The sequence below is a fragment of the Musca domestica genome, unplaced genomic scaffold (assembly GCF_030504385.1).
Source record: "Musca domestica strain aabys unplaced genomic scaffold, Musca_domestica.polishedcontigs.V.1.1 61, whole genome shotgun sequence".
In the NCBI taxonomy this organism is placed as follows: Eukaryota; Metazoa; Arthropoda; class Insecta; order Diptera; family Muscidae; genus Musca; species Musca domestica.
This window is the reverse complement of record NW_026712367.1, coordinates 3,240,781-3,268,135: the sequence shown is the minus strand read 5'-3', so window position 1 is coordinate 3,268,135 and position 27,355 is coordinate 3,240,781. Positions and strand designations below refer to the sequence as shown.

At 30.1% G+C, this 27,355-nt stretch overlaps 1 protein-coding gene across 1 annotated transcript in view; it reads right to left on the bottom strand.

Annotated features, from left to right (window-relative positions):
- Positions 1-1,552: 1,552 nt before the first annotated feature.
- Positions 1,553-27,355, bottom strand: part of LOC101900176 (F-box/LRR-repeat protein 16) — a 142,776-nt gene continuing 116,973 nt past the window's right edge. The window contains exons 5-6 of the mRNA XM_059129454.1: positions 2,008-2,203; positions 1,553-1,936 (exon numbers count right to left, since the gene is read on the bottom strand). Of these exons, the coding sequence (XP_058985437.1) occupies positions 1,639-1,936; positions 2,008-2,203 (494 nt within the window). The 3' untranslated portion in view covers positions 1,553-1,638. The remainder of the gene's footprint in view (positions 1,937-2,007; positions 2,204-27,355) is intronic.

Sequence of the window (27,355 nt, the reverse complement as noted above, 5' to 3'; positions counted from 1 at the left end):
ATTTCAAATGTTATTTATTTGTTTACTTCTTAGAATTGTTATCTATATATAAAGCTATTCGGTTTTCTAATCTTTTAAATCTGAAATTTGGTACCGGTTACTCGGTACCATATCAATTTTATTTGTCCATAAGAACATCCATAACCTGTAGCTTTAGTATTCTTATAGCCTAGAAAGTTTTGAACGACTTCAAATGTAAAAATTTGACTTTTCCCGACTGGTTACCTGATATTATGAAACGGTTACTCGATTTTGATGAATCAATATTTGCTAATTGCTGATAAATTGCTAATAATGAGATTTTTGCGAAATTTTAAAGCGGTTATGCGGGTTTTTAAACGGTTTTCTCGTTTTGTTGAACCGGTTACTAGAGTTCTATTGAACTGGTAACACACAATTCCGCATTCATTTCGCTTCTTTTTTCAGTTTCATGTGTATTTTGATTTTTTTAAATGGTAATTGGGGTTTGGGTAACGGTTATTCGGTTCAATCAATCAATATTTGTTTGTAAAATGACAGTTATTAGTGTTAAGAAAACTCCAAAAGCTTAGAATGAAATTTACGTTGAGCTTTAAGTGGATTTTTTGAGGTTTTGAGCCGGTTACTCGATTTTCTGGAACCGGTTACCCGGTTACTTTGAACCGGAAACACTCAATTCTGCATTCATTTCGTTTCTTATTACAGTTTTATGTGTAATTTCATCTTTTTTTTATTATAATGGTTATTATTATAATGGTTTTTGAGATGTGGGCTACGGTTACTCGGTTCAGTGAATCAATATTTGCTTGTAAAATTACAATTATTAGTGTTTAAGAAACTCAACTTGCTTATAACGAGATTTACGCTAAGCTTTAAAGGTTTTATTTGAGGTTTTGAAATGGTTACTCGCTTTTCTGGAACCGATTACCCGGGTACTCTGAGCCGGTAACACTTTATTCTGCATTAATTTTGCTACTTGTTATTGTGTACTGTTTAATTTGATGTTTTGAAATGGTTATTTGGGATTTTGGTAACGGTTACTCGGTTCGATGAATCAATATTTGTTTGAAAAAATGCAAGTTATGAAGCTTAGAAGACTCCAACTGCTAACAACGAGATTTACACAAAATTTTGAAGCGGGTTTTCTGTTTTCTGAACCGGTTACTCGTTTTTCTGAACCGGTTACTCAACTTTTTGAACCGGTTATTCGGTTTTCTGCAACAAAAAAATTTTTAAATTTCAAATTGAATTTAAATGAAAATATTTTCCAAAACTTTGTATTCCCATTTTACAGCTTAATAAAATAAATAATAAATTATTATAATTATTAAGTTTTTGCTTTTTGAAACCAAATGAACTTAAAATCTAAAATCACAGAAAGAAACATATACATTTATATTACGTAGAAGTAGAATTACTTGAATTAGAATACAAAAATAAACTATATAACATCAAGAAAAAAATTCGATCTGATCTAAATTAAATATTCTCTTGTTTTTCTGTCTTTCAGGAACTAAATATTTTTTTTTTTGGTTTTTAGTTTTTAAAAGTTATATAAATTAGAAAAAAAAAATTGTTTTATATATGTATATATAATAAGACTACACCGAAAATAAGTTACAAAAAAAAATTATTTGTTTGGGTGTTTTCTTTCGACAATTATTCAATTATCAAACAACGAGGCATGTGATCTTTGAGATATTCAAAGAGTTCCTGGGATGCACCCGGACAATTGGTCAGCTCCAATTCTTGCAAATGCCTCAACTGTATGAGACTGGACAGACCCGATGAGGTAAGCAATGGACAGCCGGCCAGCGAGAGGACCTGCAGGTTACGCATTGAGCACAAATGTTGTAGGCCAAAGTCACGAACTTGTGAGCACCAGCGTAAGAATAAAGCGGTTAGCGAGAGCATGGTGGAGATGTAGCCAACACCAATGTCGGTTATGTGGACACATCTGAAAATGAAAAAAAAAAAATATATATATAAAGCCTTCTAGGGGTTGGCGGGGGGAGGAGGTATATTTACCTATCCAACGTTAATTCTTCCAATTGATTTAGATCACAGGCAATATACTCCAGCGAGGCATCCGTTATACGTGGACACCATGACAAATCCAATGCTCGTAGTTTTTGTAGATTTTCGGCAATCAGCTCCACACCATCGTCGGTCAATTTACTACAACCGGATAAGCTTAAAACTGTCAAATGCGGCAGCGAATGGACTGCAAATATAAGAAAACCAAAAACATTTTGAGAAAAAAAGTTCTACTTATATTGTGATTTTTACATGATATCTAATAGAGTTAAGGAGATTGGTTGTCAAGAGACCCTTTTTGAAATTTTCTGAAGAATATTTTCCTCTCTAAGACCAAATCTCTAAAGTTACGTTTTCATGCAGTACAGAAACGATTTGTAAATGTTTAATAAAAATTTGCAAACAAAAATTTTAAAAGTCTTTTTTATATATCCGTGCGACTAAAAACACTTATTATATATAACGATTTTTTGTGTTCGAAGACTCATAATGGAATTTGATAAGGAATATTTTTTCCATTAAGATCAATGCTCTAAAATAATGTTTTGATACGATATCTGGCCATTGAAAAAAAAATGTCCAAAAGTTTCACACAAAAAATTATAAGTAGTTTTAAATATATGCAAATTAGGTCCGAAATTTAATCGGAATATGCTACATATTCCGATTTTTTGTGTTGGGAGACTCATAATGAAATTGAATAAGGAATATAATTTTCATTAGGACCAACGCTCTAAAATAATGTTTTGGTACAATTTCCGACCATTGAAAAAAATGCCCAAAAGTTGCAAGGAAAAAAATTACAAATAATTTTGTATTTAACCAAATTTAACCCGATATTTAATTGGAATGCGTTATAAATTCCAATTTCTTGTGTTCGGAGACACATAATGGAATTTGATAAGGAATATTTTTTCCATTAGGACTAATCCTCTAAAATTATGCTCTGATACAATATCCGACAACATTAAAAAATGTCCAAAATTTTCAAATAAAAAATTTACAACTTATTTTGTATACAACCAAATTGAAACCGATATTTAATTTGAATATACAATATTTACCGATTTTTTGTGTTCGGAGACTTATAGTGGAATTTGATAAGGTATGTTTTTTCCGTAAGGACCAATGCCCTAAAATATTCTTTTGGTACAATTTCCGACCATACTAAAAAATACCTTAAAATCTCAAACAAAATATTTACAAGTAGTTTTGAATATAGCCAAATTAGGTCCGAAATTTGATCGGAATATTCTACATATTCCGATTTCTTATGTTCGGAGACTCATAATGAAATCGAATAAGGAATATAATTTTCATTAGAACCAACGCTCTAAAATAATGTTTTGGTACAATTTCCGACCATTGAAAAAAATGCCCAAAAGTTGCAAGGAAAAAAATTACAAATAATTTTGTATTTAACCAAATTTAACCCGATATTTAATTGGAATGCGTTATATATTCCAATTTCTTGTGTTCGGAGACACATAATGGAATTTGATAAGGAATATTTTTTCCATTAGGACTAATCCTCTAAAAGTATGATCTGATACAATATCCAACCACATTAAAAATGTCCAAAATTTTCAAATAAAAAATTTACAACTTATTTTGTATATAACCAAATTGAAACCGATATTTAATTAGAATATACTATATATTCCGATTTCTTGTGTTCGGGGACTCTTAATGGAATTTGACAAGGATTATTTTTTCCATTAGGATCAACGCTATAAAACAATGTTTTGGTACAATTTTCGACCATTTTTAAAAATGCCTAAAAATCCCAAATAAAAAATTTACATGTAGTTTTGAATATAACCAAATTAGATCTGAAATTTAATCGGAATATGTTATATATTCCGATTTCTTGTGTTCGGAGACTCATACTAGAATTTGATAAGGAATATTATTTTCATTAAGTTCAAAGCTCTAAAATAATGTTTTGGTACAATTTCCGACCATACTAAAAAAAGCCTTAAAATCTCAAGCAAAATATTTACAAGTAGTTTTGTATATGACCAAATTAGATCCGAAATTTAATCGGAATGTGTTACATATTCCGATTTCTTGTGTTCGGGGACTCATAATGGAATTTGATAAGGAAAGTTTCTTCTATCAGGACCAAGAAGATGTGTTCATGAAATTTCCGACCATTATAAAAAATGCCCAAAATTTTCAAACAACGAAATTGCATGCGATTTTGAAAATAAACAAATTTAAGCCGATATTTAAATAGAAAATACTATATATACCGATTTTTTGTGTTCGAAGATTCATAGTAGAATTTGATAAGGATTATTTCTTCCATTAGGACCCAAACTCTAGAATGATATTTTGATGCAATTTCCGACCATTCTAAAAAATGCAACGAATTTACGAGTAATTTTGAATATAGCCAAATTAGACCCGATATTTAATGGGAATATAGTCTATATTCCAATTTCCTCTGTTCGCAGACTCATAATGGAATTTGATGGGGAATATTTTTTTCCTTAGAACCAATCCTCAAATACGATGTTTTGATACAATTTCCGGCCATTGTAAAAAAATCCAATTTTTTGCATTATTTCAACATTTCGGTTTACCCAAATTGAACTCCATTTTTGAGTGGTATCTGCTTAACATATTGATTTCTGATGTTTGAAGACCAACAGTAGAATCTCATGCAGAATATTTTTTCCATTGAGTCCAATATTCTAAAATTATGATTTAATGGAAATATCGACCAATTAACAAATTGGGTACAAAAATCAGTAGAATCTATACTTAGATCTATGTTGCTGCCGATATTTTATTGCTATGTACTATATATACCTATGTCTAATGTTCTGGAACCTATAGTAAAATTTGATGTAGAGTATTTTTCTCATTGAGTTCATCCCTCTAAAGTGATGGTTTCATAGAATTTTCGACCATTGAAAAAATGGCCCAAATTTTCGAACAAAAAATGTCCAAATAATTTTGTAGGTACCAAAACTGATGCCGATATTAAATTGGAATTTACTTTATATACCGATTTTTTGTGTTCGGAGACTCATAGTGGAATGTGATAAGGAGTTTTTCTTTCATTAGGACCAACCCTCTAAAATGATGTTTTGATACAGCTTCCGACCATTATAGAAATCCTATTTTTTGGGATATTTTCAACATTTTGGTTTACCCAAATTGACCGCCATTTTTGAGTGGTATCTGTTCAACATATCGATTTCTTGTGTTTGAAGACCAACAGTAGAATCTCATGCAGAATATTTTTCCCATTGAGTCCAATCGTCAAAAATGATGATTAAATGGAAATTTCGACCAATTAACAAATTTGGTACAAAAATCACTAAAATATATACTTAGACCTATATTGCTGCCGATATTTTATTGCTATGTAATATATGTACTCATATGTAGTGTTCTGGAACTTATAATAAAATTTGGTGTAGAGTATTTTTCTCATTGAGGTCATCCCTCTAAAGTGATGTTTTCATAAAATTTCCGACCAATTAAAAAAATACCCAAAAAATCCGTATGATATGATTTTCTATATATATTAATGTTCATAGAACTATTTAGCCTATACATAGTATATATACACGATTATTGTGTTCAGAGACTCCTAATGAAATTTGATTTAGAATATTTTTTCCATTGGGACCATTGTTCTAAAAAGGCATCTTCATAGAATTATCGACCCAAATCACAAAATACCCAAAAGCTTTTATTTGCCCAAAAAACAGCATCAATTTTATTTATCGATAAATATCGATAAATGTTACATTTTCAGATTTCGATTGTTCAGAGACCCATAGTGAAATTCGCTGGCGCATAATTATCCCATTGAGACCATCTTTCTAAGATGTAGTTTTCAGGGAGATTCGGAACCATTTTGAAAATTACCCAAAAATTAACAACAATTTTTTTTCACCCACTAAAGAGCCTGTGTCTTATTGCGATTTTCATTTGGTTTTAATTGAAAACTGTTACAATTTTATGAGTTTGTATTCCGACCACAATACTTCAATATTGTCGATTGTGGTCAATATTTATGGTTTCCTTTTGTTGATTGTATTGTTGCATTCGAAGCAATTGGATTTCACAATTGAGTTGTGGGTGTGTGTGTTTGTGAAGTAATTGTTGTAGTTTTTGTAAATCAGGGGGCGGCAGGGGTGGCATATATATCAGTCTATAACTTCCTCCCTTCAACCTCCCTCCGTCCCTTTATATATAATTCCATATAGCCTTGTTAAAATCTATGCCCTACAAACAGCTATTGATTTACGCCACACCACTACAATGATGAAATGATGCTTGCGATGTCTGTGTGTTTGTGGTTGTGATTCATGCACTTCCCTGCTGTGAAGCCAATCGATTTCAACAATTTTTCAATTCTCTGTCATAATATCATCATATTTCATATAACAGTTGTAGCCTCCTCACACCCAGAAACAATTTATAGTTCAATAGAGCATTTTGTGGTTTTTGGTGGGTGCCATGGATGTATTCGCGCGTGTTTGTGTCGGTTCGTGTATATGTGAGCTGTAGTTTATTGAGGTAATCCAGAAATTGTTTATTAAATGTTATTTTATTTTTATTATTATTGCCTCAATCCAAGGATTTGTTCTTCATAAAAACACAATTTTTCCCACTGAACGCTGGGCTAAGATGGCTAGAAGGCCACATGAAGTAAAGCAAAAAAAAAAAACAACAACAAAAACACAGAATCCATAACAGTTAAGTGGTTTGATTTATAGATAAAAAATAAAATATTTTTCCTCAAATCAATTGAATTGTGATTTCAATCGATCCTACTTTTGTAATAAAAATTTGAGGGATTACAGATTGTTTTTTTGGAAATATTTGAATTTTAATACAAAACTCAAACAAAATCGGGTTGTAGAGGATTGACCCCAATGACAAAAATATTCGTCTTGCAATTCTACTATAAGTCACCAAACACAAGAAATCTGTAGATATAATAAATACTGGTAAAATTTCGATGCCAACATGGGTATATAGAAAATAAAATAGCCATTGAAGTTAGATTGAATTTTTGGGTGTTTTTTTAATTGGTCTTAAATTCCCCCAAAACGTTGTTTTAGGTTAATGGTCTCAATGGAGAAATTATTCAGCATCGAATTTTAGTATAGGTCTCTGAACAAAGAAATATGTCTTTATAGCCTAATTCAACGAAATATCGGTAGAAATATGATAACAAATAGGAAACATGAATAGGAATTTTGAGCAAAATCTTTGGTTAATTTTTGGAAATTGGTCTGAAACTGGCCCAAAACTGCATTTTAGAAAGGTACTCTCAATGGAAAAAATATTCTGCATCGAATTTCATTATGGGTCTCCGAACAAAAAAACTTTGTAATTCTAATATAAAATAACCAAATATTGGTAGTAATATGGGTATAAATAAAAAAATGTAATAGAATTTTTAGAACGGATTTTTGGATATTTTTGGGAATTGGTCCGAAATTACCCCAAAAGTGCATTTTAGGAAGGTGCTGTCAATGAAAAAAATATTCTACATTGAATTTCACTATGAGTCTCTGAACAAAAGATATCAGTACGTGTAACACATACCAGTCAAATACCTCTACGAATTCGGAGTACCTAATAATACTTTCTCCCTTAACATTGCTATACAAATTTGGGTATTTTTTAAAATCGCTTCGGAAATCTATGAAAACGTCATGTCATGGTTTTGACCTTAAAGAAACTTATGATCTGCATCGAATTTCAGTATAAGTCCCTGAACACACCTAATCCATAGATATGAAATATATCCACCAGATGTCGCTGTCAATTCGAAGATTTTTATTGATTTAGTTTTGTTGACCTTTGTTGGGGCTTTTTAGAAATTGATCGGAAACCTTATGAAAACGTCATTTTAGTGTGTTAGACTCAATGGAAAAAATATTTTGCATCAAATTTCATTATGGGTCTAGGAACAAAAAAACGTTGTAATTCTAATATAAAATAACCAAATATTGGTAGTAATATGGGTATAAAGAGTAAGGAATGTATTGGAATTTTGAAAGGGATTTTTGGATATTTTTGAGAATTGGTCCGAAATTGTCCCAAAACTGCATTCTAGGAAAAAGCTGTCAATGAAAAAAATATTCTACATCGAATTTCACTAGACGTCTCTGAACAAAAGATATCAGTACGTGTAACAGATATCCGTCGAATGCGTCTAAAAATTCGGAGAACCTAATAATACTATTTCCCCTAGCATAGCTGTACAAATTTGGGTAATTTTTTAAAACGCTACAGTAATCCATGAAATCGACATGTCATGGTTTTGACCTCAAAGAAAGTTATGATCTGCATCATATTTCAGTATAAGTCCCTGAACATACCCAATCCGTATATTTGATGTATATCCGACAGCTGTCGCTAGCAATTCGAAGATTTTTATTGATTTAGTTTTATTGACCTATGCTGGGGCTTTTTAGAAATTGATCGGAAACCTTATGAAAACGTAATTTTAGTGAGTCAGTCTCAATGGAAAAAATATTCTACATCGAATTTTACTATGGGTCTCGGAACAAAGAAACTTTGTAATTCCAATATGAAATAACCACATATTGGTAGTAACATGGGTATAAAGAGTAAGGAATGTATTGGAATTTTCAAAGGGATTTTTGGATATTTTTGGAAATGGGTCTGAAATTGTCCCAAAACTGCATTTTTGGTGTGTAGTCTCAATGGAAAAAATATTCTGCATTGAATTTCACTACAGATCTCTGAACAAAAGATATTAGTACGTGTAATACTTAGCAGTCGAATACCTCTACAAATGCGGAGTACCTAATAATATTTCCCTTAACATTGCTGTACAAATTTGGGTATTTTTTTTAAATCGCTACGGAAATCTATGAAAACGTAATTTTATGGCTTCGATCTCAAAGAAAGATATGTTCTAAATCAAATTTCAGGGTTAGTCTTTTAAAAAAACCTAATCCGTAGATATGACATATACCCACCAGATGTCGCTATAAATTCGAAGTTTTTTATTGATTTAGTTTTGTTGACCTTTGTTGGGTCTATTTAGAAATTGATCGGAAAGTCTATGAAAACGTCATTTTAGTGAGTTAGACTCAATGAAAAAAATATTTTGCATCGAATTTCATTATGGGTCTCCGAACAAAAAAACTTTGTAATTCTAATATAAAATAACCTAATATTGGCAGAAATATAGGTATAAAGAGTGAGAAATGTATTGGAATTTTGAAAGGTATTTTTGAACATTTTTGAGAATTGGTCCGAAATTGCCCCAAAACTGCATTTTAGGAAAATGCTGTCAATGAAAAAAATATTCTACATCGAATTTCACTATACGTCTCTGAACAAAAGATATCAGTACGTGTAACCCATACCACTTAAATACCCCTGAAAATGCGGAGTACTTATAAATATTTTACCCTTAGCATTGCTGTATAAATTTGGGTATTTTTTAAAATCGCTACAGTAATCCATGAAACCGTTATTTTATGGTTTCGATTTCAAAGAAAGTTAAAATCTGCATTAAATTTCAGTATAAGTCTCTGAACAAACTTAATCCGTAGATATGATATATATCCGACAGATGTCGTTGGTATATAGTCGAATTTTAAAATTGAATTTATTTTGTTGAAATTTTTGGGTCTTTTTTTGGTTAGATACTCCATGAAAACGTCATTTTGGGGAATTGGTGTCTATTGAAATAATATTCTTTATCAAATTTCAGTATGAGTTTCTAAACAAACCTAGTTCGTAGACATGATATATTCCGGACAGATGTCGTTGGAAATTCGAAGTTTTTTATTTATTTCGTTTTGTTGAAGTTTTTGGGTCTTCTTGGATGTTGCTCGCCAACTCTATGAAGACGTCCTTTTTTGGCTTTGGTCTCAAAGGAAATAAGGTTCTATACCAAATTTCACTATGAGTCTCTGAAAAGAGTAGATATCATATATCTCCGACAGATGTCGCTGGCAATATGGTATACAATTAAAATTTTTATTTTAATTTATTGTGTTGATCTTTTCGGGGTTTTCTTAGGAATTGCTCCAAAATTCTATGAAAACGTAATTTTTAAGACTTGATGTCAATGAGAAAAATATTCTACATCGAATTTTAGTAGAAGTCTCGGAACAAAAGATATCTGTGGGTATAATATTTATAAGGGATATATCTTTTGCAATATGGGCACATGGACCTTACATTTTTGTAAATACTTTGTATGAAATTTTTAGTAACTTTTGAGAACAGATCCCAAATTGGATCAAGAGGCCATTTTATTGCTTCGACCTCAAAGGAAATAATGTTCTATATCAAATTTCATTATGAGTCTCTGAAGAGAATAAATTCGTAAATACAATATATCTCCGACAGATGTCGCTGGCAAATATGGTATAAAACTAAAATTTTTAATTGAGTTTGTTGTGTTGATGTTTTTGGGGTTTTCTTAGGAATTGTTCGAAAATTCTATGAAAACGTAATTTTTGAGACTTGGTATCAATGAGAAAAATATTCTACATCGAATTTTACTAGATGGCTTGGAACAAAAGATATCTGTAGGTATAATATTTATAAGGGATATATCGTTTGCAATATGGGCACATGAACCTTACATTTTTGTAAGTGCTTTGTTCGAAATTTTTAGTAACTTTTGAGAATAGATCCCAAATTGTGTCAAGACGTCATTTTATGGCTTTGGCCTCAAAGAAAATAAGGTTCTATATCAAATTTCACTATGAGTCGCTGAAGAGAATAAATTCGTAAATACAATATATCTCCGACAGACGTTGCTGGCAAATACGGTATACAACTAAAATTTTTAATTGAGTTTGTTGTGTTGATCTTTTTGGGGTTTTCTAAGGAATTGGTTTAAAATTCAATGAAAACGTAATTTTTAAGACTTTGTGTCAATGAGAAAAATATTCTATATCGAATTTCACTAGAAGTCTCGGAATAAAATATATCTGTAGGTATAATATTTATAAGGGATATATCGTCTGCAATATGGACAAACGAACCACACATTTTTCGCAACTACTTAGTTTAGAATTTTAAAGAACTTTTGAGAATAGATCTCAAATTAGGTTAAGACGCCATTTTAGAGGATTGGTTCCAAAGGGAAAAATATTCTTCATCGAATTCCATTATGAGCTTCCGAACAATACAAATCGCTTCTTACAACAGATAACTTTAAAATGTTGGGATGAAATTTGCATTATAAAAAAATAATATCTTATCAAATATTCACTTGTTATTCCTAAGTACTTTTGGGAATTGATCCCAAATCCTATGAAAGCTTTACTTAAGGGAGTTGGTCCCAAAGAAAAAAATATTCAACACCAAATTTTACCATGAGTCTTCACCCAAAAGTAATCTGTATTTATAATAGATATCCCCTAAAACTGAGACTCAATTGCGATATATATATAAAAATAAAATTGCCTCTCTCCAAATTTTATCCATTCTTCGTCTCATTCTCATTGCCCAAAACTTATTATTCTGAACTTTTTACGAGCCAAAAATAAATCGGTGTGTTTCTCTCTAATACATTTTCAAAGTCTTTTTTACACAAAGGTCAAAGTTCAACATTATCGTCATCGCCATCATCATCAATGTCTAAGTACTGAAAATTACTTGCAGTCCATATATATATATTCGTCTTACTGCTTAAAGGATTAAAGTTGACTGGTAGAATGGGGAGGTTGCAGGATCCATGACATTGTCTTTCGAAATCTTAGAATAAAATTTCAAATTCTTGTTGTTGCTGCTGTTCAATCGTTCGTAGGTGATTTTTAAGCGGATTATTGAGGTTTTATTTGTTTCTTTGTTTTCGGGTTCTAGTTGGCAGAGAAATCGAAAGCCAGCAGCAGCAACAACAAGAAGGATGTGTTTTGTTTTTGTGAAAATTCTTAAAGATAACATCGTTTAGGTTTTAAATGTGGTCAATATCGGCTTTAGGGAGATTAAATGCAAGTAAGTAAGCTTGGCTGGACGACAGAGGATAAAATGGAATTTTTGTAATGGGAGATTTCTTGGAAGGGATTAAATAAAAGGAAAAATATACACAAATAAGATAGGATAAGAGGGTGGAGGAGTTTGTTGGAAGGACCTTGGAAAAAAAGGTCCTTGAAAAAAGGTTTTCTAAAAATATCAACGATCAAGGCCCTTGGGAAAATGTTTTATTAAAATAAGCCTTGTTGAAGGTCTTTGGAAAAATATTTTCTAACAAAAATCCATGCATTAAGTTCTTGGAAAAATTATTTTATAAAAAATCTATGCACAATCCCCCTAAAAAAATTATTTCCAAGCGTGAGGTCCTTACAAAAACATTTTTTGTAAAAAATTCTGAGATAATTATTAGATTAAAAATCTGTACCCATGCTAAAGGTCTCTAAAATATATTATTAAAAATTCACGAAAAGAGTCTCTGACAAACTAATCTTAGAAAGAAATCTTAAGAATCAAATCCTCAGAAAAAATAGTTCCTCAGAAAAAATGTTATGAAAAAAAGGTCCTTAAAAAAGTCTTATGAAAAAAATCTATAGGAATAAAAAATCTTTGATCAGGTCCTTAAAAAATCCTTGCCTGAGATCATTAGAAAAAGATAAATAAAACCCTGGTCCATGGTCCTTAAAAATTTTTAGGAAAAGAACCCTTGGCTATGGTCTAAAGAAAAATTAAAAAAATCCTTGCCCAAGGTCCCTAAAAAAATTTAGGAAAAAACCCTTGGCTATGGTCCTTACAAAAAAAAAATTAAAAATTCCTTATCTAAGTTGCTTAGCAAAAAAAGAGAAAAAATCCTTGCATCCATGCTAAATATCCTTAGGTTAAAAGATTCTTGCTTAAGGTCATTGAACAATTGTTAAAAAAATCTTTCCTTCGAAAAAGTTCTTGCCCAAAATTCCTTAAAAAAATTAAAAAAAATCCTTGCCTAATGTCCTTCGAAAAAATGTTAAGAAACAGGTCCTTGCCAAAGGCCCTTATAATAAAATGTTCAAAAAAAAAAAACTCCTTGCCTAAGGCCTAAGGTCCTAATAAAAAAGTTTAAGAAAAAAGTCCTTGCCTAAGGTCCTTAGAAAACAAAATTTAAGAAAAAAGTCCTTTGAAAAAAAATTAAGATAAATTCCTGGCCTATGGTCCTTAGAAAAAAGTGTTTAGAAAAACGTCCTTGTCTAAGGCCCTTTGAAAAAAAATTAAGAGAAATTCCTTGCCTATGGTCCTTAGAAAAAAGTGTTTACAAAAACTTTCTTGTCTAAGGTCCTTAGAAAAACAATTTTAAGAAAATAGCCCTTGCCTAAAGTCCTTGGACAAAAATTTTAAGAAAAAAGTCCTTGCCTTAGAAAAAAGTATTAAGTAAAAAGTCCTTGCCTAATGTCCTTGAACAAAAATTTTAAGAAAAAAGAAGAAAGTGTTAATTTGAGTTAAATAAAACCATGCCTAAGGTCCTTAGAAAAAATCTTTGCCCTTGGAAAAAATATTTTTTAAATAAAACCACGCGTAAGGTCCTTAGAAAAATATTTCTTAAATAAAACCACGGCTAAGTTCATTGGAAAAAATATTTGTTAAATAAAACCACGCCTAAGGTCCTTGTAAAAAATATTTGTTAAATAAAACCACGTCTAAGGTCCTTGGAAAAAATATTTGTTAAATAAAACCACGCCTCAGGTCCTTGGAAAAATTATTTTAAAATTAAAATCACTCCTAGGGTCCTTGGAAAAAATATTTGTATAATAAAACTAAGGTCCTTCGAAAAATATTTAAAATATTTAAAAAACCACGCCTTAGATCCTTGCAAAAAATATTTGTTAAATAAAACCACGCCTAAGGTCCTTGAAAAAAATATTTGTTAAATAAAACCACGCCTTAGGTCCTTGGAAAAAATATTTGTTGAATAAAACCACGCCTAAGGTCCTTGAAAAAAATATTTGTTAAATAAAACCTTGCACACGGTCGTTGGAAAAAATATTTGGTCAATAAAACCACGCCTTAGATCCTTGCAAAAAATATTTGTTAAATAAAACCACGCCTAAGGTCCTTGGAAAAAATATTTGTTAAATTAAACCACGCCTATGGTCCTTGGAAAAATATTTGCTAAATTAAACCACGCCTAAGGTCCTTGGAAAAATATTTGTTAAGTTAAACCACGCCTAAGATCCTTGGAAAAAATATTCGTTAAATAAGACAACCCCTAAGGTCCTTGGCAAAAATATTTGTTAAATAAAACCACGCCTAAGGTCCTTGGAAAAATTATTTTAAAATTAAAATCACTCCTAGGGTCCTTGCAAAAAATATTTGTTAAATTAAACCACCCCTAAGATCCTTGCAAAAAATATTTGTTGAATAAAACCACGCCTATGGTCCTTGGAAAAAAATATTTGTTAAATAAAACCACGCCTAAGTTCCTTGGAAAAATATTTGTTAAATAAAACCACGCCTAAGTTCCTTGGAAAAATATTTGTTAAATAAAACCACGCCTAAGTTCCTTAGAAAAAATTGTTAAATTAAAACCACGCCTAAGGTCCTCGGAAAAATTATTTTAAAATTAAAATCACTCCTAGGGTCCTTGCAAAAAATATTTGTAAAATAAAACCACGCCTAAGATCCTTGCAAAAAATATTTGTTAAATAAAACCACGCCTAATATCCTTGAAACAAATATTTGTTAAATAAAACCACGCCTAAGGTCCTTGGAAAAAATATTTATTAAATAAAACCACGCCTAAGGTCCTTGGAAAAAATATTTGTTAAATAAAACCACACCTAAGTTCCTTTGAAAAAAATTTTTGTCAAATAAAACCACGCCTAAGGTCCTTGGAAAAATATTTGTTAAATAAAACCACACCTAAGTTCCTTTGAAAAAAATGTTTGTCAAATAAAACCACGCCTAAGGTCCCTGGAAAAATATTTGTTAAGTAAAACCAAGCCGAAGGTCCCTGGAAAAAATATTTTTTTTAATAAGACCACGCCTAAGGTCCTTGGAAAAATTATTTTAAAATTAAAATCATTCCTAGGGTCCTTGGAAAAAATATTTGTTAAATAAAACCATGCCTAAGGTCCTTGGAAAAAATATTTGTTAAATAAGACCACCCCTAAGGTCCTTGGAAAATTTTATTTTAAAATTAAAATCACTCCTAAGATCATTGGAAAAAATATTTGTTAAATAAAACCACGCCTAAGGTTTTAGAAGAAATCATTCTTCTAAAAACTTCTTGGCATTTAAATAAAGATTTCGAAATAATTGTAAAAAATCCTTTGAAAAAATATAATTTTTATAAATCCCCTTTGGTCCTTTGAAATAAAAGTCCTTCCACCCCCTCACGAAAATCCTTTTAACTGTTAACTTTATTTTGCCTCTACTAAGTGTTGCATTATTAGATTATTTCCTCTCCTCCCCTCTCCTCCCCTCCCTTTCCATCCTCATCCCTTCTTTCTAAATAATGTCCTTAATTTGCTTGTCATTTGCTCTGGTTATCCTTTTTTCTGCTTCTTCTTTTTGCCAGCCAACTGCAATTCAATTAAAAACTTTGTAGCTTTTTGTTGTCTTTATTCAAGTAGCTCTTCGCTCTCTCTGGGTCTGAAGATGGCTGTGTGTGTGTGAGGTGGGGGGGGGGGGGGGGGGGAGGGGGTTGTCTATTTCTTAACATATTGTAATTTAAATCTTTATTTTGTGGTTTTTCGATTACAGTTTCAAATAGTTTTTTTTGTCGCAATACATTGTTGTTGTTGTTGCTGCTGACATTACAACAATGCCTGGTGAGGCAGGAAAATGACAAAAAAAAAAAAAACGCCAAGAAGAAGCCCAACAAACGTTTGACAATGCGTACTTATTTTAGTTGCTATATATTTTCCGAGCTATTATTTGCTGCTTAACATAACAGAGAAGAATCAGACTTGGCAGAGGGGAAAGGAGGTGGAAAGAGGAGAGGGGTATGGATACCTAATACAAAGCTGCAGTTTGGGGTTTCTATGTTTGTGTTAACCTCCCCTGCCTCCTGATCTGTGACAAATTTTTTTCTAGCCCCCCTGGGGGTTTTTGTTCAGATCAGCTGACTAGAGAATAGTATGTGAAAGAAAGAGGGGGTAAAAGAAGTCACCAACTATAACAAAAACAACAACCATAAGTATCTCCGAGGCACACAAAAAAGAGACAATACGGTTTTCTTTCGCAAACTAGGGCACTGCAGTTAACCGCACAAATAACCAAGACAGACAGACAGAGAGCCAACCCAGGCCAGGCCAGGCCAGGCCAGAATCAAGCGTACACACACACACACCCATACATAGAAGGCCTTGGTTCCATTGCAAAACTACCATCCGCAATAACCGGGCATGTCATGGATGGGTCATTCATATTTTGTTAAAACAAAGTTTTTCCATTTTGAATCCCCCCAGGCCTCTCTCTCTGCTCACAACAACAGGAAGAAGAAGAATACGAGGAAAGAGCAAACCTCAAATGCTTCTTTGGCTACCAAACCTCACCTCAACCCCAAAAATAGGAACTGCACAAAAAAATGCAACAAACCTAATTCCAATCCTAGCCCACACACCCCCCCCTCCTCTCCCAGAAACCCCTTAGCTTGTGAGGGGCTTCTGCAGCATTTCTGGTTAGAAATACTTCTTTGGCTACCAAGCCTCACCTCAAGCCCAAAAATTGGAACTGCACAAAAAAATGCAACAAACCTAATTCCAACCCTAGCCTCCCCCCACCTCGCCGAAATAACCCCCTTAACTTGTGAGCGGCTTCTGCAGCATTTCTGGCCAGAAATGATCTTAACTTTAAATACTTTGTCTTTAGGCTACCTCTGGCATAAACGTTTTTTTCTATGTCTTCACGGATTTGCAATATGGTAGTTGTTGGTTACGTTCCCCTCCCAAAACCCTCCGACCCTTTCTTCTTCAACAAATTTTTAATCCATTTTTTCTAATAACTTTTTATGTTAGGTTTTTATTTTATTTTTTAAAAAGACCCCTGCACTAGACCGCATAAGAAGCCTATTTAACGACAGAGGAAGTTGTTCGTGCAGGGCGGAATGGTACACATACATACACACATAGAAATGCATGTACAAAGGGTCTGTGTGTGCAAATGAAAATGTCTGATGTAGGGAACTAGCCAGTGTCCGCAACTTCGTCAGCGAGGAGTCCACCCTAAAATTTTAGATTCGTTCTGAAAATTCGTGTTGGCATTTTTAGTGCTCCCATTACCGAATTTAGTACAATTATAGTACGCATTTGCAAAACCACCTCCATATCTTAATCCCAGATACCAACAGAGACCTCTATATCAAATTTGAGATTTCCAGGCCTATAGTTTCACCCAATAGCAGATATAGTACCATTTTGTATTTTTAGTACCTATATAGTACACACTTCCCAAACCACCTCCATATAAAAATACCAGATACCAACAGGGACCTTAATATCAAATTTCAGAATTTCACCAATATCCCTTCACCCAATACCAAATTTAGTACGACTTAGTAATTTTCGAACATATTTAGTACACATTCCCAACCCGCGCCAAATCTCAAACACAAACGCCATCAGTGATCTAAATATCAAATTTCAGAATTTTAATTCTATTCCTTCACCCAATACCAAATTTAGTACTTTTCGTACAATTATAGTACACCCAGCCAAACTTCCTCCATATCTCAATTCCTGATACTAACAGAGACCTAAATACCAAATTTGAGACTATCCCTTCACCTAATATCCAATTTAGTACCATTTAGTACTTTTCATAAAATTATGGTACACACTTCCACAACCGCCTCCATATCTCAATTGCCGATACCAACAGAGACCTCAATATCAAATTTGAGATTTCCAGGCCTATATTTTCATCCAATACGAAATTTAGTACCATTTAGTACATTTCATACCAATATAGTACACATTTCCAAGATCACCTTTATATCTCAATTCCCGATACCAACAGAGAACTCAGTATTAAAATTGAGGATTATAGCCCTATCCTATCACCCAATACCAAATTTAGTAACATTCAGTACTTTTCGAACATATTTAGTACACATTTCCAAACCACCGCCCAATCTCAAACACATACACCATCAGTCATCTGAATATCCAATTTCAGAATTTTATCTCTATTCCTTCACCCAATACCAAATTTAGTACCATTTAGTACTTTTCGTACAATTATATTACAAACTTCCAAACTTCATCCATATCTCAATTCCAGATACCAACAGAGACCCCAATACCAAATGTGAGACTTCCAGCCCTATCCCTTCACCCAATACCCAATTTAGTACCATTTGGTACTTTTCATAAAATTATGGTACACACTTCCAAAACAACCTCTATATCTCAATTTCAGATATCAACAGAGTCCTCATTATCCAATTTGAGGATTCCAGCCCTATCCTTTCACCCAAAACCCAATTTAGTACCATTTAGTACCGTTCGTACAAAATAGGACGCATTTCCAAAACCACCTCCATATCTTAATCACAGACGCCATTAGTGGATTCTATATCAAATTTCAGAATTTTATCTCTATCCCTTCACCAAAGTGCCAAATTTAGTACCACTTAGTACTTTTCGTACAATTATGGTACGCATTTTCAAAAACCACCTCCATATCTCAATCCCTGATACCAATAAAGATCTCAATATAAAAATTTAGGATTCTAGCCCTATCCTAATACAAATACCAAATTTAGTACCATTTAGTACATTTCGTACACATATAGGACACGCATTTCCAAAACCACCTCTATATCTCAATTCCAGATACCAATAGCAACCTCAATATTAAATTTCACAATTTAATCTCTTTTCCTTCACCCAAAACCAAATTTAGTACCATTTTAGTACTTTTCGTAAACCTACAGTACAACCATACAAAAACACCTCCATATCTCTATCCCAGATACCAACAGAGACCCAAAACCCAATTTTCAGAATTCCAGCCCACTACAAAATTTAGTACCATTTAGTACTTTTCGCACAAATATGCGACACATTTCCAAACCACCGCCAAATCTCAATTCCTAGAGACCTCAATGGGGATTTCAGCTCTGTTGAGGATTTCAGCTCTATTGAGGATTCCAGCTCGATCCCTTCAACCAATACCAAATTTAGTACCATTTAGTACTTTTCGTACAACTATAGTACACATTTCCAAACTCATTTGAGATATGGAGCTCAATTCCAGATGTCAACAGAGACCTCAATATCAAATTTGAGGATTTCAGCTCTATCAGTTCACCCAATACCAAATTTAGTACCATTTAGTACTTTTCGTTCAAATATAGTACACATTTCCAAAACCAACTGCATATCTCAATTTTTGATTTCAACAGAGACCTTAAACTTAAAATTTAAGGATTCCAGGCATATACTTTCACCCAAAACCCAATTTGGTACCATTTAGTACTTTTCGTACGTTCATAGTACACATTTCCAAAACCTTTTCCTTATATCCTGCCTACACATGAACAGCGACCCTAATTCCAAATTTCAGATTTCAAGCACTATCTTTTCACCCAATACCCAGTTGTACCAAATATAGTACTTTTTTGTACTTTTCGTGCATTTGTAGTACACATTTTCCAAATCAACTCTTTATCACAAATCTACCACCAACAGAGACCCCCATAAAAATTTTAGCAATTCCAGCAACATCCGTTCACCCTAAATCAAAATGTTCCAAATTTAGTACCATTTAGTACAAATCGCACATTTCGTACACATTTCCAAAAACCACTTTCATACATAAAATTTAATTTCCAGTCTTCTCATCTCATACCACATCTTTTAGTCTTATCCGTTTTGGTACCAATTGATAGTACCATTTAGATGTTTAGTGCCATTTTAGAACTTTTTGTAACCTTAAAGTTTGAATTTCCAAAAACCCTTTGGTACACCTATCCTGCACTCCATTAGTGACTGTCTTTCCAAATTTTAGAATTCTAACTCATTCCGCAGTACCATTTTAGAAGTTTGGTACCAATTTAGAACTTTTCGTATCCTTAAAGATCGAATTTCCAAAAACCCTTTGGTACATCTATCCTGCACTCAATCAGTCACTCTCATACCAAATTTCAAAATTCTAGCTCATTCCGTTTGTCCAATACAAAGTATTAAATTTTAGTACATTTTCGTACTTTTCGTACCTTTTTAGTACGAATTTCCAAAAACCATGCCATTTCACAAGCCTACGCATCAAGACTGACCCTAGTGTAAAATTTCAAGATCAACGTAAATTTAGTACATTTTAGTAATTTTCGTACCCTTTTAGTACGAATTTTCAAACAATAAATAATAAAAAAAAATACTTAAAAATAATTTTCCTAAAAAGTAATAATTCATCGTTTTCATGATTTTTTGTAAATTATTTCAAATTAGATTTTAGTCTTGATTATTGTCCTTGGCCCCCTAACTTGAACTCATTATTCGTTGGAAATCTTGACCCGTTTTTTTTAAATTGCCATGAAAGGACTTTCTTTCATCATCCTCTCGACATTCTAGCTCAAGTTTAAAATTCTTCAAAATATTCCACCTTTTTTCGAATTTTCTCTAAACACAAAAACCCCCTTTGTTTAGGTCCAATCCAATGCTCAACAATTTAATGCCGAATAATCCAAGAGATTATTTGTTGTAATTACAACAGCAAATGCCATTATGCGAAGCCAGGCATTTTCCTATTTTCCAGGTCAAAAATGTAAAAACAAAAAAAAAAAAAAAAATGGAAAATAAATTGAAAAATCAGCAAATCAATGGAAACCAATTGTTGAACTAATTTCCAATGTCTTGCACAGCAACACAGACTCAAGGTGTGGTGAACGGAGAGAAGATAGAGAAAGAGAGAGAGCGACGAGCAACAGAGGGAGTGGGTGACACGCATGTGTAATGAAAGAAGTACTTGTGTTGTGTCTTATGTAGGTCTTCTTACGGTATTTTGTTACAGATTTTCTAAGTAATTAAATCCTAAATAAAACAAAACCACAAAAATATTATTGTTATTGTTGCTTTAGTTTTCCATTTGCCTTGGTATTGGGAAAATAGGCGTTAAAAGACTTGACATGCGACGACAACTAAATAAACCCCCCTTCTCCACCTTTTAATTCTGCTATGGTGTGTGTGTGTGTAAAACAAATCTGATTAGATCTCTATTAGATGAGTATCTTAAAGGAGATTATTATTGAGAACAAGAGTCCATGCGGCGGAGAGCGAGAGAGAACATGAACTTAAAAGCCATCAAAGCATTTCATTGATTGGCTTTTACTTAGTTTCCAAATCAAATTAATCGATGACATGCCATTTGTCATACTCTCAATTTCTCATGCTCTCACATACTCATAAACACACACACGCACACACGGATAGAGATATGGAGTGACCTGGCTGTAATTCAATGAATGATTCAGAGCAATAAATGTTAGTTGTTGTTGTTGTTTTTTGCTTACATTGCATTAATTCACAAGGAGGTGTTGCCACGTATTGGGGTGGAATGAAGAAAGTAAGAGTTTTTTATTAAAAAAAAAAATAAAAAATACAAAATTAGTAAAAAATAAAATAAAAGTAAAATAATAATAATAATAATAATATAATAATATAATAATAATAATAATAATAATAATAATAATAATAATAATAATATAATAATAATAATAATAATAATAATAATAATAATAATAGTAATTATAATAATATAATAATAATAATAATAATAATAATAATAATAATAATAATAATAATAATAATAATAATAATAATAATAATTAATAATAATAATAATAATATAATAATAATAATAATATATAATAATAATAATAATAATAATAATATATAATAATAATAATAATAATAATAATAATAATAATATAATAAAATAATAATAATAATAATAATAATAATAATAATAATAATAATAATAATATAATAATAATAATAGTAATAATAATAATAATAATAATAATAATAATAATAATAATAATAATAATAATAATAATAATAATAATAATAATAATAATAATAATAATAATAATAATAATAATAATAATAATAATAATAATAATAATATAATATAATAATAATTAATAATAATAATAATAATAATAATAATAATAATAATAATAATAATAATAATAAATAATAATAATAATAATAATAATAATAATAATAATATAATAATAATATAATAATAATAATATAATAATAATAATAATAATAATAATAATAATAATAATAATAATAATAATAATAATATAATAATAATAATAATAATAATAATAATAATAATAATATAATAATAATATAATAATAATAATAATAATAATAATAATAATAATATAATAATAATAATAATAATAATAATAATAATAATAATAATAATAATAATAATAATAATAATAATAATATAATAATAATAATAATATAATAATAATAATAATAATAATAATAATAATAATAATAATAATAAGAATTTTTGAGAAAAAAAATTATCAGTTTTCGATTATATTTTTTATTATTATTTTTTTAATTAATTAATTATTTTTTTAATTAATTTATGAATTTTTTACTTAATTTATTATTAATTATTTTTTTAATTATTTAATTGTTTTTTTTTTAATTAATTAATTCATTTTTTATTTTTTTTTTCAAACACCCTATTGTCTATCTATGTTTGAGTCTTATTAGTGTTTGTGTGTCAAGTGCCGGCATCAAAGTTTGTGAGTGTAGGGCAATTTTTTTTAATGAGAATAACTTAGATGCCGGCGCTAGACTTTAATGTGATTACCAACGACACAAAGACTAGAACAGCAAGGGAAGGATCACTACAAAAAAAAAAAAATAATAATAATAATAATAATAATAAATAAATAAATAAATTAAATTGTTAACATTTAAAAAAATCAAAAAAAAAAAAAATAAATCCTATTTTAAACTTGGCTATCCTTCCCCCAATTCGCCCTTTTTATTTATAACTATTAATTTTATTTATGAATTAAATATTGAGTAACGAAAAGAAAGATGGCGAACAAGAAGAAGAAACGGAGGATGCAAAACAAAACAGTAAATGCATTGATTAAGTTTCAATAGTTTTTGTTGGGTGCTGGGTGCAACCCGCCAACCCGCCGGGGAGCGGTTGCGGCAACAAAGCCTCAAACCAAAAACATATGAGACTTCTCTTTCTTCTTCTTCCTCCTTCCAAATCGATGCAACTAAACTCAAGACTAATATAACAAAATGCGCATATTTAGTAAGCGTTTTAATAGAGTTTCTAAATCATTTTCTTATCAGCCATCGTCTAAGCTAGACTTGGATTTTGTTTTCATCTCGAAATTTTCAAAAAAAAAAAAAAATTAAAATTTCAAAAAATTACAAGTAATAAAAAAATGCAGAACCCTGGATTTGCCGTTGATCCTGCCCGCCATGGAATACTGCAATTTTATTTTGTGACCGACACTAACGGGTAGAAAAAAATTTGGTTCGAACTTCTTCTGATTTGTTTGTAATTGAAGAAGAGTTCTTTCCCCTTTTTTGCTTTGTGAATTTACTCGTTTTTGCGATCACAAATTATGAAATTGTATTGAGAATCAACAGCTGCAACAACATCAACATGAAAAAGGATTTTTTTTCCAAAAAGAAAAACGGATTACTAAAGGATTTAAATATTGAGAAAGTGAATTGAGTGAACATTTAAGAAAAAAAAACACAAATGGATTCTTGTTAGTGTGTGTGTGTGTGCTCTACTCCTTCTCTCGCTCTCTGAGTATAAAACAACGAACAGATTTTGAAAGAGATTTATACACAGAGAAGGGGGTATTTTTATAAGAATTATTTGTAAATAATTCAAACATTGATTTTAAAATTTTAGTTTCACAACAGCAGTGCCCATAAAATTCTAAAGTGAATGAAATTTGTCCCATACAGAAGTGCTCAATAATAGACAGGGCTGAAAAGTCCCAGGCCTAAAGATTTTTACCTCTCTTAAAAGAAAAATAATAAAAAAAAATTAAAATAAATTTTAAATATAATATTAATATGATCCATATAACGAAAATAACGCAAAAATCAATTAATATTTTTTTGTTGAAATTTTTTATAAAATGAAAATTTATAAAAAATTAATTTTATAAAAAAATATATTTTTTTTGCAATTTCGAATGCACTACATCTTTGTTAATCAAAATCTTAGATAAACAAAATTTTTCTCGTTGAGATGGGCCGCATAATGGCGAGGACTGAAAAGTCCCGGGCCTACAGATTTTTAACTCTCCCAAAATGGGAAATAATAATAATAAAAAAAAAAATAAAATAAATTTTAAATATGATATTATTATCTTCTACATAACGAAAATAACGTAAAAATCAATTACTTTTTTTTGAAAACTTTTATAAAATAAAAATTTATAAAACATTTTATAAAACAAATTTTTTAAAAAATATTTTTTTCCCAATCTCGAATTCACTATATCATTGTAAATCAAAATCTTAAATTAATAAAATTTTTCTCGTTGACATGGGCCGCATAATGGCGAGGACTAAAAAGTCCCGGGCCAAATCAGAAAAAAATATTTATAAAAAAAAAAATTATAAAAAATATTTTTTTTCAATTTCGAATCCACTATATCATTGTTAATCAAAGAATTAGATAAATACAATTTTTCTGGTTGAGATGGACCGCATAATGGCCAGGACTGAAAAGTCCCGGGCCTATTTAAAAAAAAAAATTATAAAAAATATGTTTTTTTCAATTTCGAATTCATTATGTCTTTATTAATCAAAATCCGAAATAAATAAAATATTTCTCGTTGAGATGGACCGCATAATGGCCAGGACTGAAAAGTCCCGGGCCTACAGATTTTTAACTCTTCCAAATGTGAAATAATAAAAAAAAATTGAATATATTTTTAATATTAAAATATTAGTATTATTTTCCATATGACGAAAATAACGTAAAAATCAAATATTTTTTTTGAAAATTTTTATAAAATTAAAATCAAATATTTTTATTTTGAAAATTTTTATAAAATAGAAATGTAAAAATTTTTTATAAAAAAATATTTTTTTTTTAATTTCGAATTCACTATATCATTGTTAATCAAAATCTTAAATTAATAAAATTTTTCTCGTTGAGATGGGCCGCATAATGGCAAGGGCTGAAAAGTCCCGGGCCTACAGATTTTTAACTCTCCCAAATGTGAAATAATAAAAAAAATAAATACATTTTTAATATAATACTAATATTTTCCATGTAACGAAAACAACGTAAAGATAATTTTTTTTTCGAAAATTTGTATGAAATAAAAATTAAAATTTTTATAAAATAAATAAAGAAAAAAATTATAAAAAAAATATTTTTTTTCAATTTCGAATTTATTATATCATGGCTAATCAAAATCTTAGAGAAATAAATTTTTTCTCGTTGAGATGGACCGCATTATGGCCAGGACTGAAAAGTCCCGGGCCTACAGATTTTTAACTCTCCCAAATGTGAAATAATAAAAAAAATTAATATATTTTTAATATAATACTAATATTTTCCATATAACGAAAATAACGTAAAAATCAATTTTTTTTGAAAATTTTTATAAAATAAAAATTTAAAAAAAGTTATAAAAAAATAATAAATAATAAAATACAGATTTTTAACTCTCCCAAATGGGAAATAATAAAAAAATAAATTTATTTTTAATATAACACTGATATTTTCTATAAACGAAAATAACGTAAAAATCATTTTTTTTAAATTTTTATAAAATAAAAATGCAAAAACATTTTTTATAAAAAAATATATTTTTTTTCAAATTTGAATTCACTATATCATTGTTAATCAAAATCTTAAATTGATAAAATTTTTCTGTTGAGATGGGCCTCATAATGGCGAGGACTGAAAAGTCAAGGGCCTAATCAGAAATTTCGAATTTACTATATCATTGTAAATCAAAATCTTAAATTAATAAAATTTTTCTCGTTGAGATGGGCCGCATAATGGCGAGGACTGAAAAGTCCCGGGCCTAATCAGAAAAAAAATATAAAAAAATATTTTTTTTCAATTTCGAATTCACTATGTCATTGTTAATCAAAATATGAAATAAAAAAAATTTTTCTCGTTGAGATGGACCGCATAATGGCCAGGACTGAAAAGTCCCGGGCCTACAGATTTTTAACTCACCCAAATGGGAAATAATGAAAAAAATTAAATACATTTTTAATATAATACTAATATTTTCCATAAACGAAAATAAGGTAAAAATCAGTTATTTTAGTTTTGAAAAATTTTAAAAAAACAAATAAAATAATAAAAAAATAATAATAAATAAATAAATAAAAATAAAATCCGTTAAAAATTCTGTTGAAATCTTAAAAATGCCAAATGAAGCCGTTATATTAGAGTCTATACGACGACGTGGACCTGCATAGGCAAAATTTTGTCATAAGCCATCACAATATTCAAAAGCGAAACAAAAAAAAAAAATTCGCTGAATAATGTCGCAAAAATCATCAAAATACCGAATATAGGGATGTACCATTATATGGGGGCTATACGAAGACGTGGATCTGCACAGACAACTTTCTGTCATAGGCTGCAGTACGCATTATGAAATTCAAATATGAAATTTGAAATAATTCCGGTGAATAATGTTGTAAAAATCATGAAAATACCGAAAATCGGGAGGTACCGTTATATGGGGGCTAGTACCCAATACGAACTTCAAATAAGAAATTTGTAATACGAACAAGCTTAACCTGCCTACTGGTAAACTATCTCAATTCGTTTGAAAGATAGCGTGATTACAACAGACAGACAGAAAGACATTCAGACAGACGGAGATCGCTAGATCGTCTTAGAATTTTTAGCTGATCCAGAATATATATACCTTGAAGGGTCTGTTAGGAATATTTCGAGGAGTTGCAAATGGAATGACAAAGCTTATCTACCCTTAATAGAATGGTGGAGGGAATAGAAAATAAAAAAAAAACATTCATTTGAAAACATTTAAAAAAAAAATATATTTTTAAAAAATCCACGTCTTGAAAAAATATTTTTAAAAAATCTACGTTTTTTGAAGGTTTTGCAAAAAAATATTTATAATAATATAATTTAATATTATAATATTCATAATATTTATAAAAAATTCACTTCTTCTTTAAGACCTTAAAAATATATTTCTAAAAAATCGATGTTTTGTTTAATCTACGTCCTTAAAAAATATTTTTAAAAAATCGACGTCTTGTTTAAGGCTCTGCAAATATATTTTTAACAAATCTACGTATTGTTGAAGGCTCGAAAAAAATATTTTTTAAAAAATCCACGCGTTGTTTAACGTTTTGAAAAATATCTTTAAGACCTTGAAAAAATA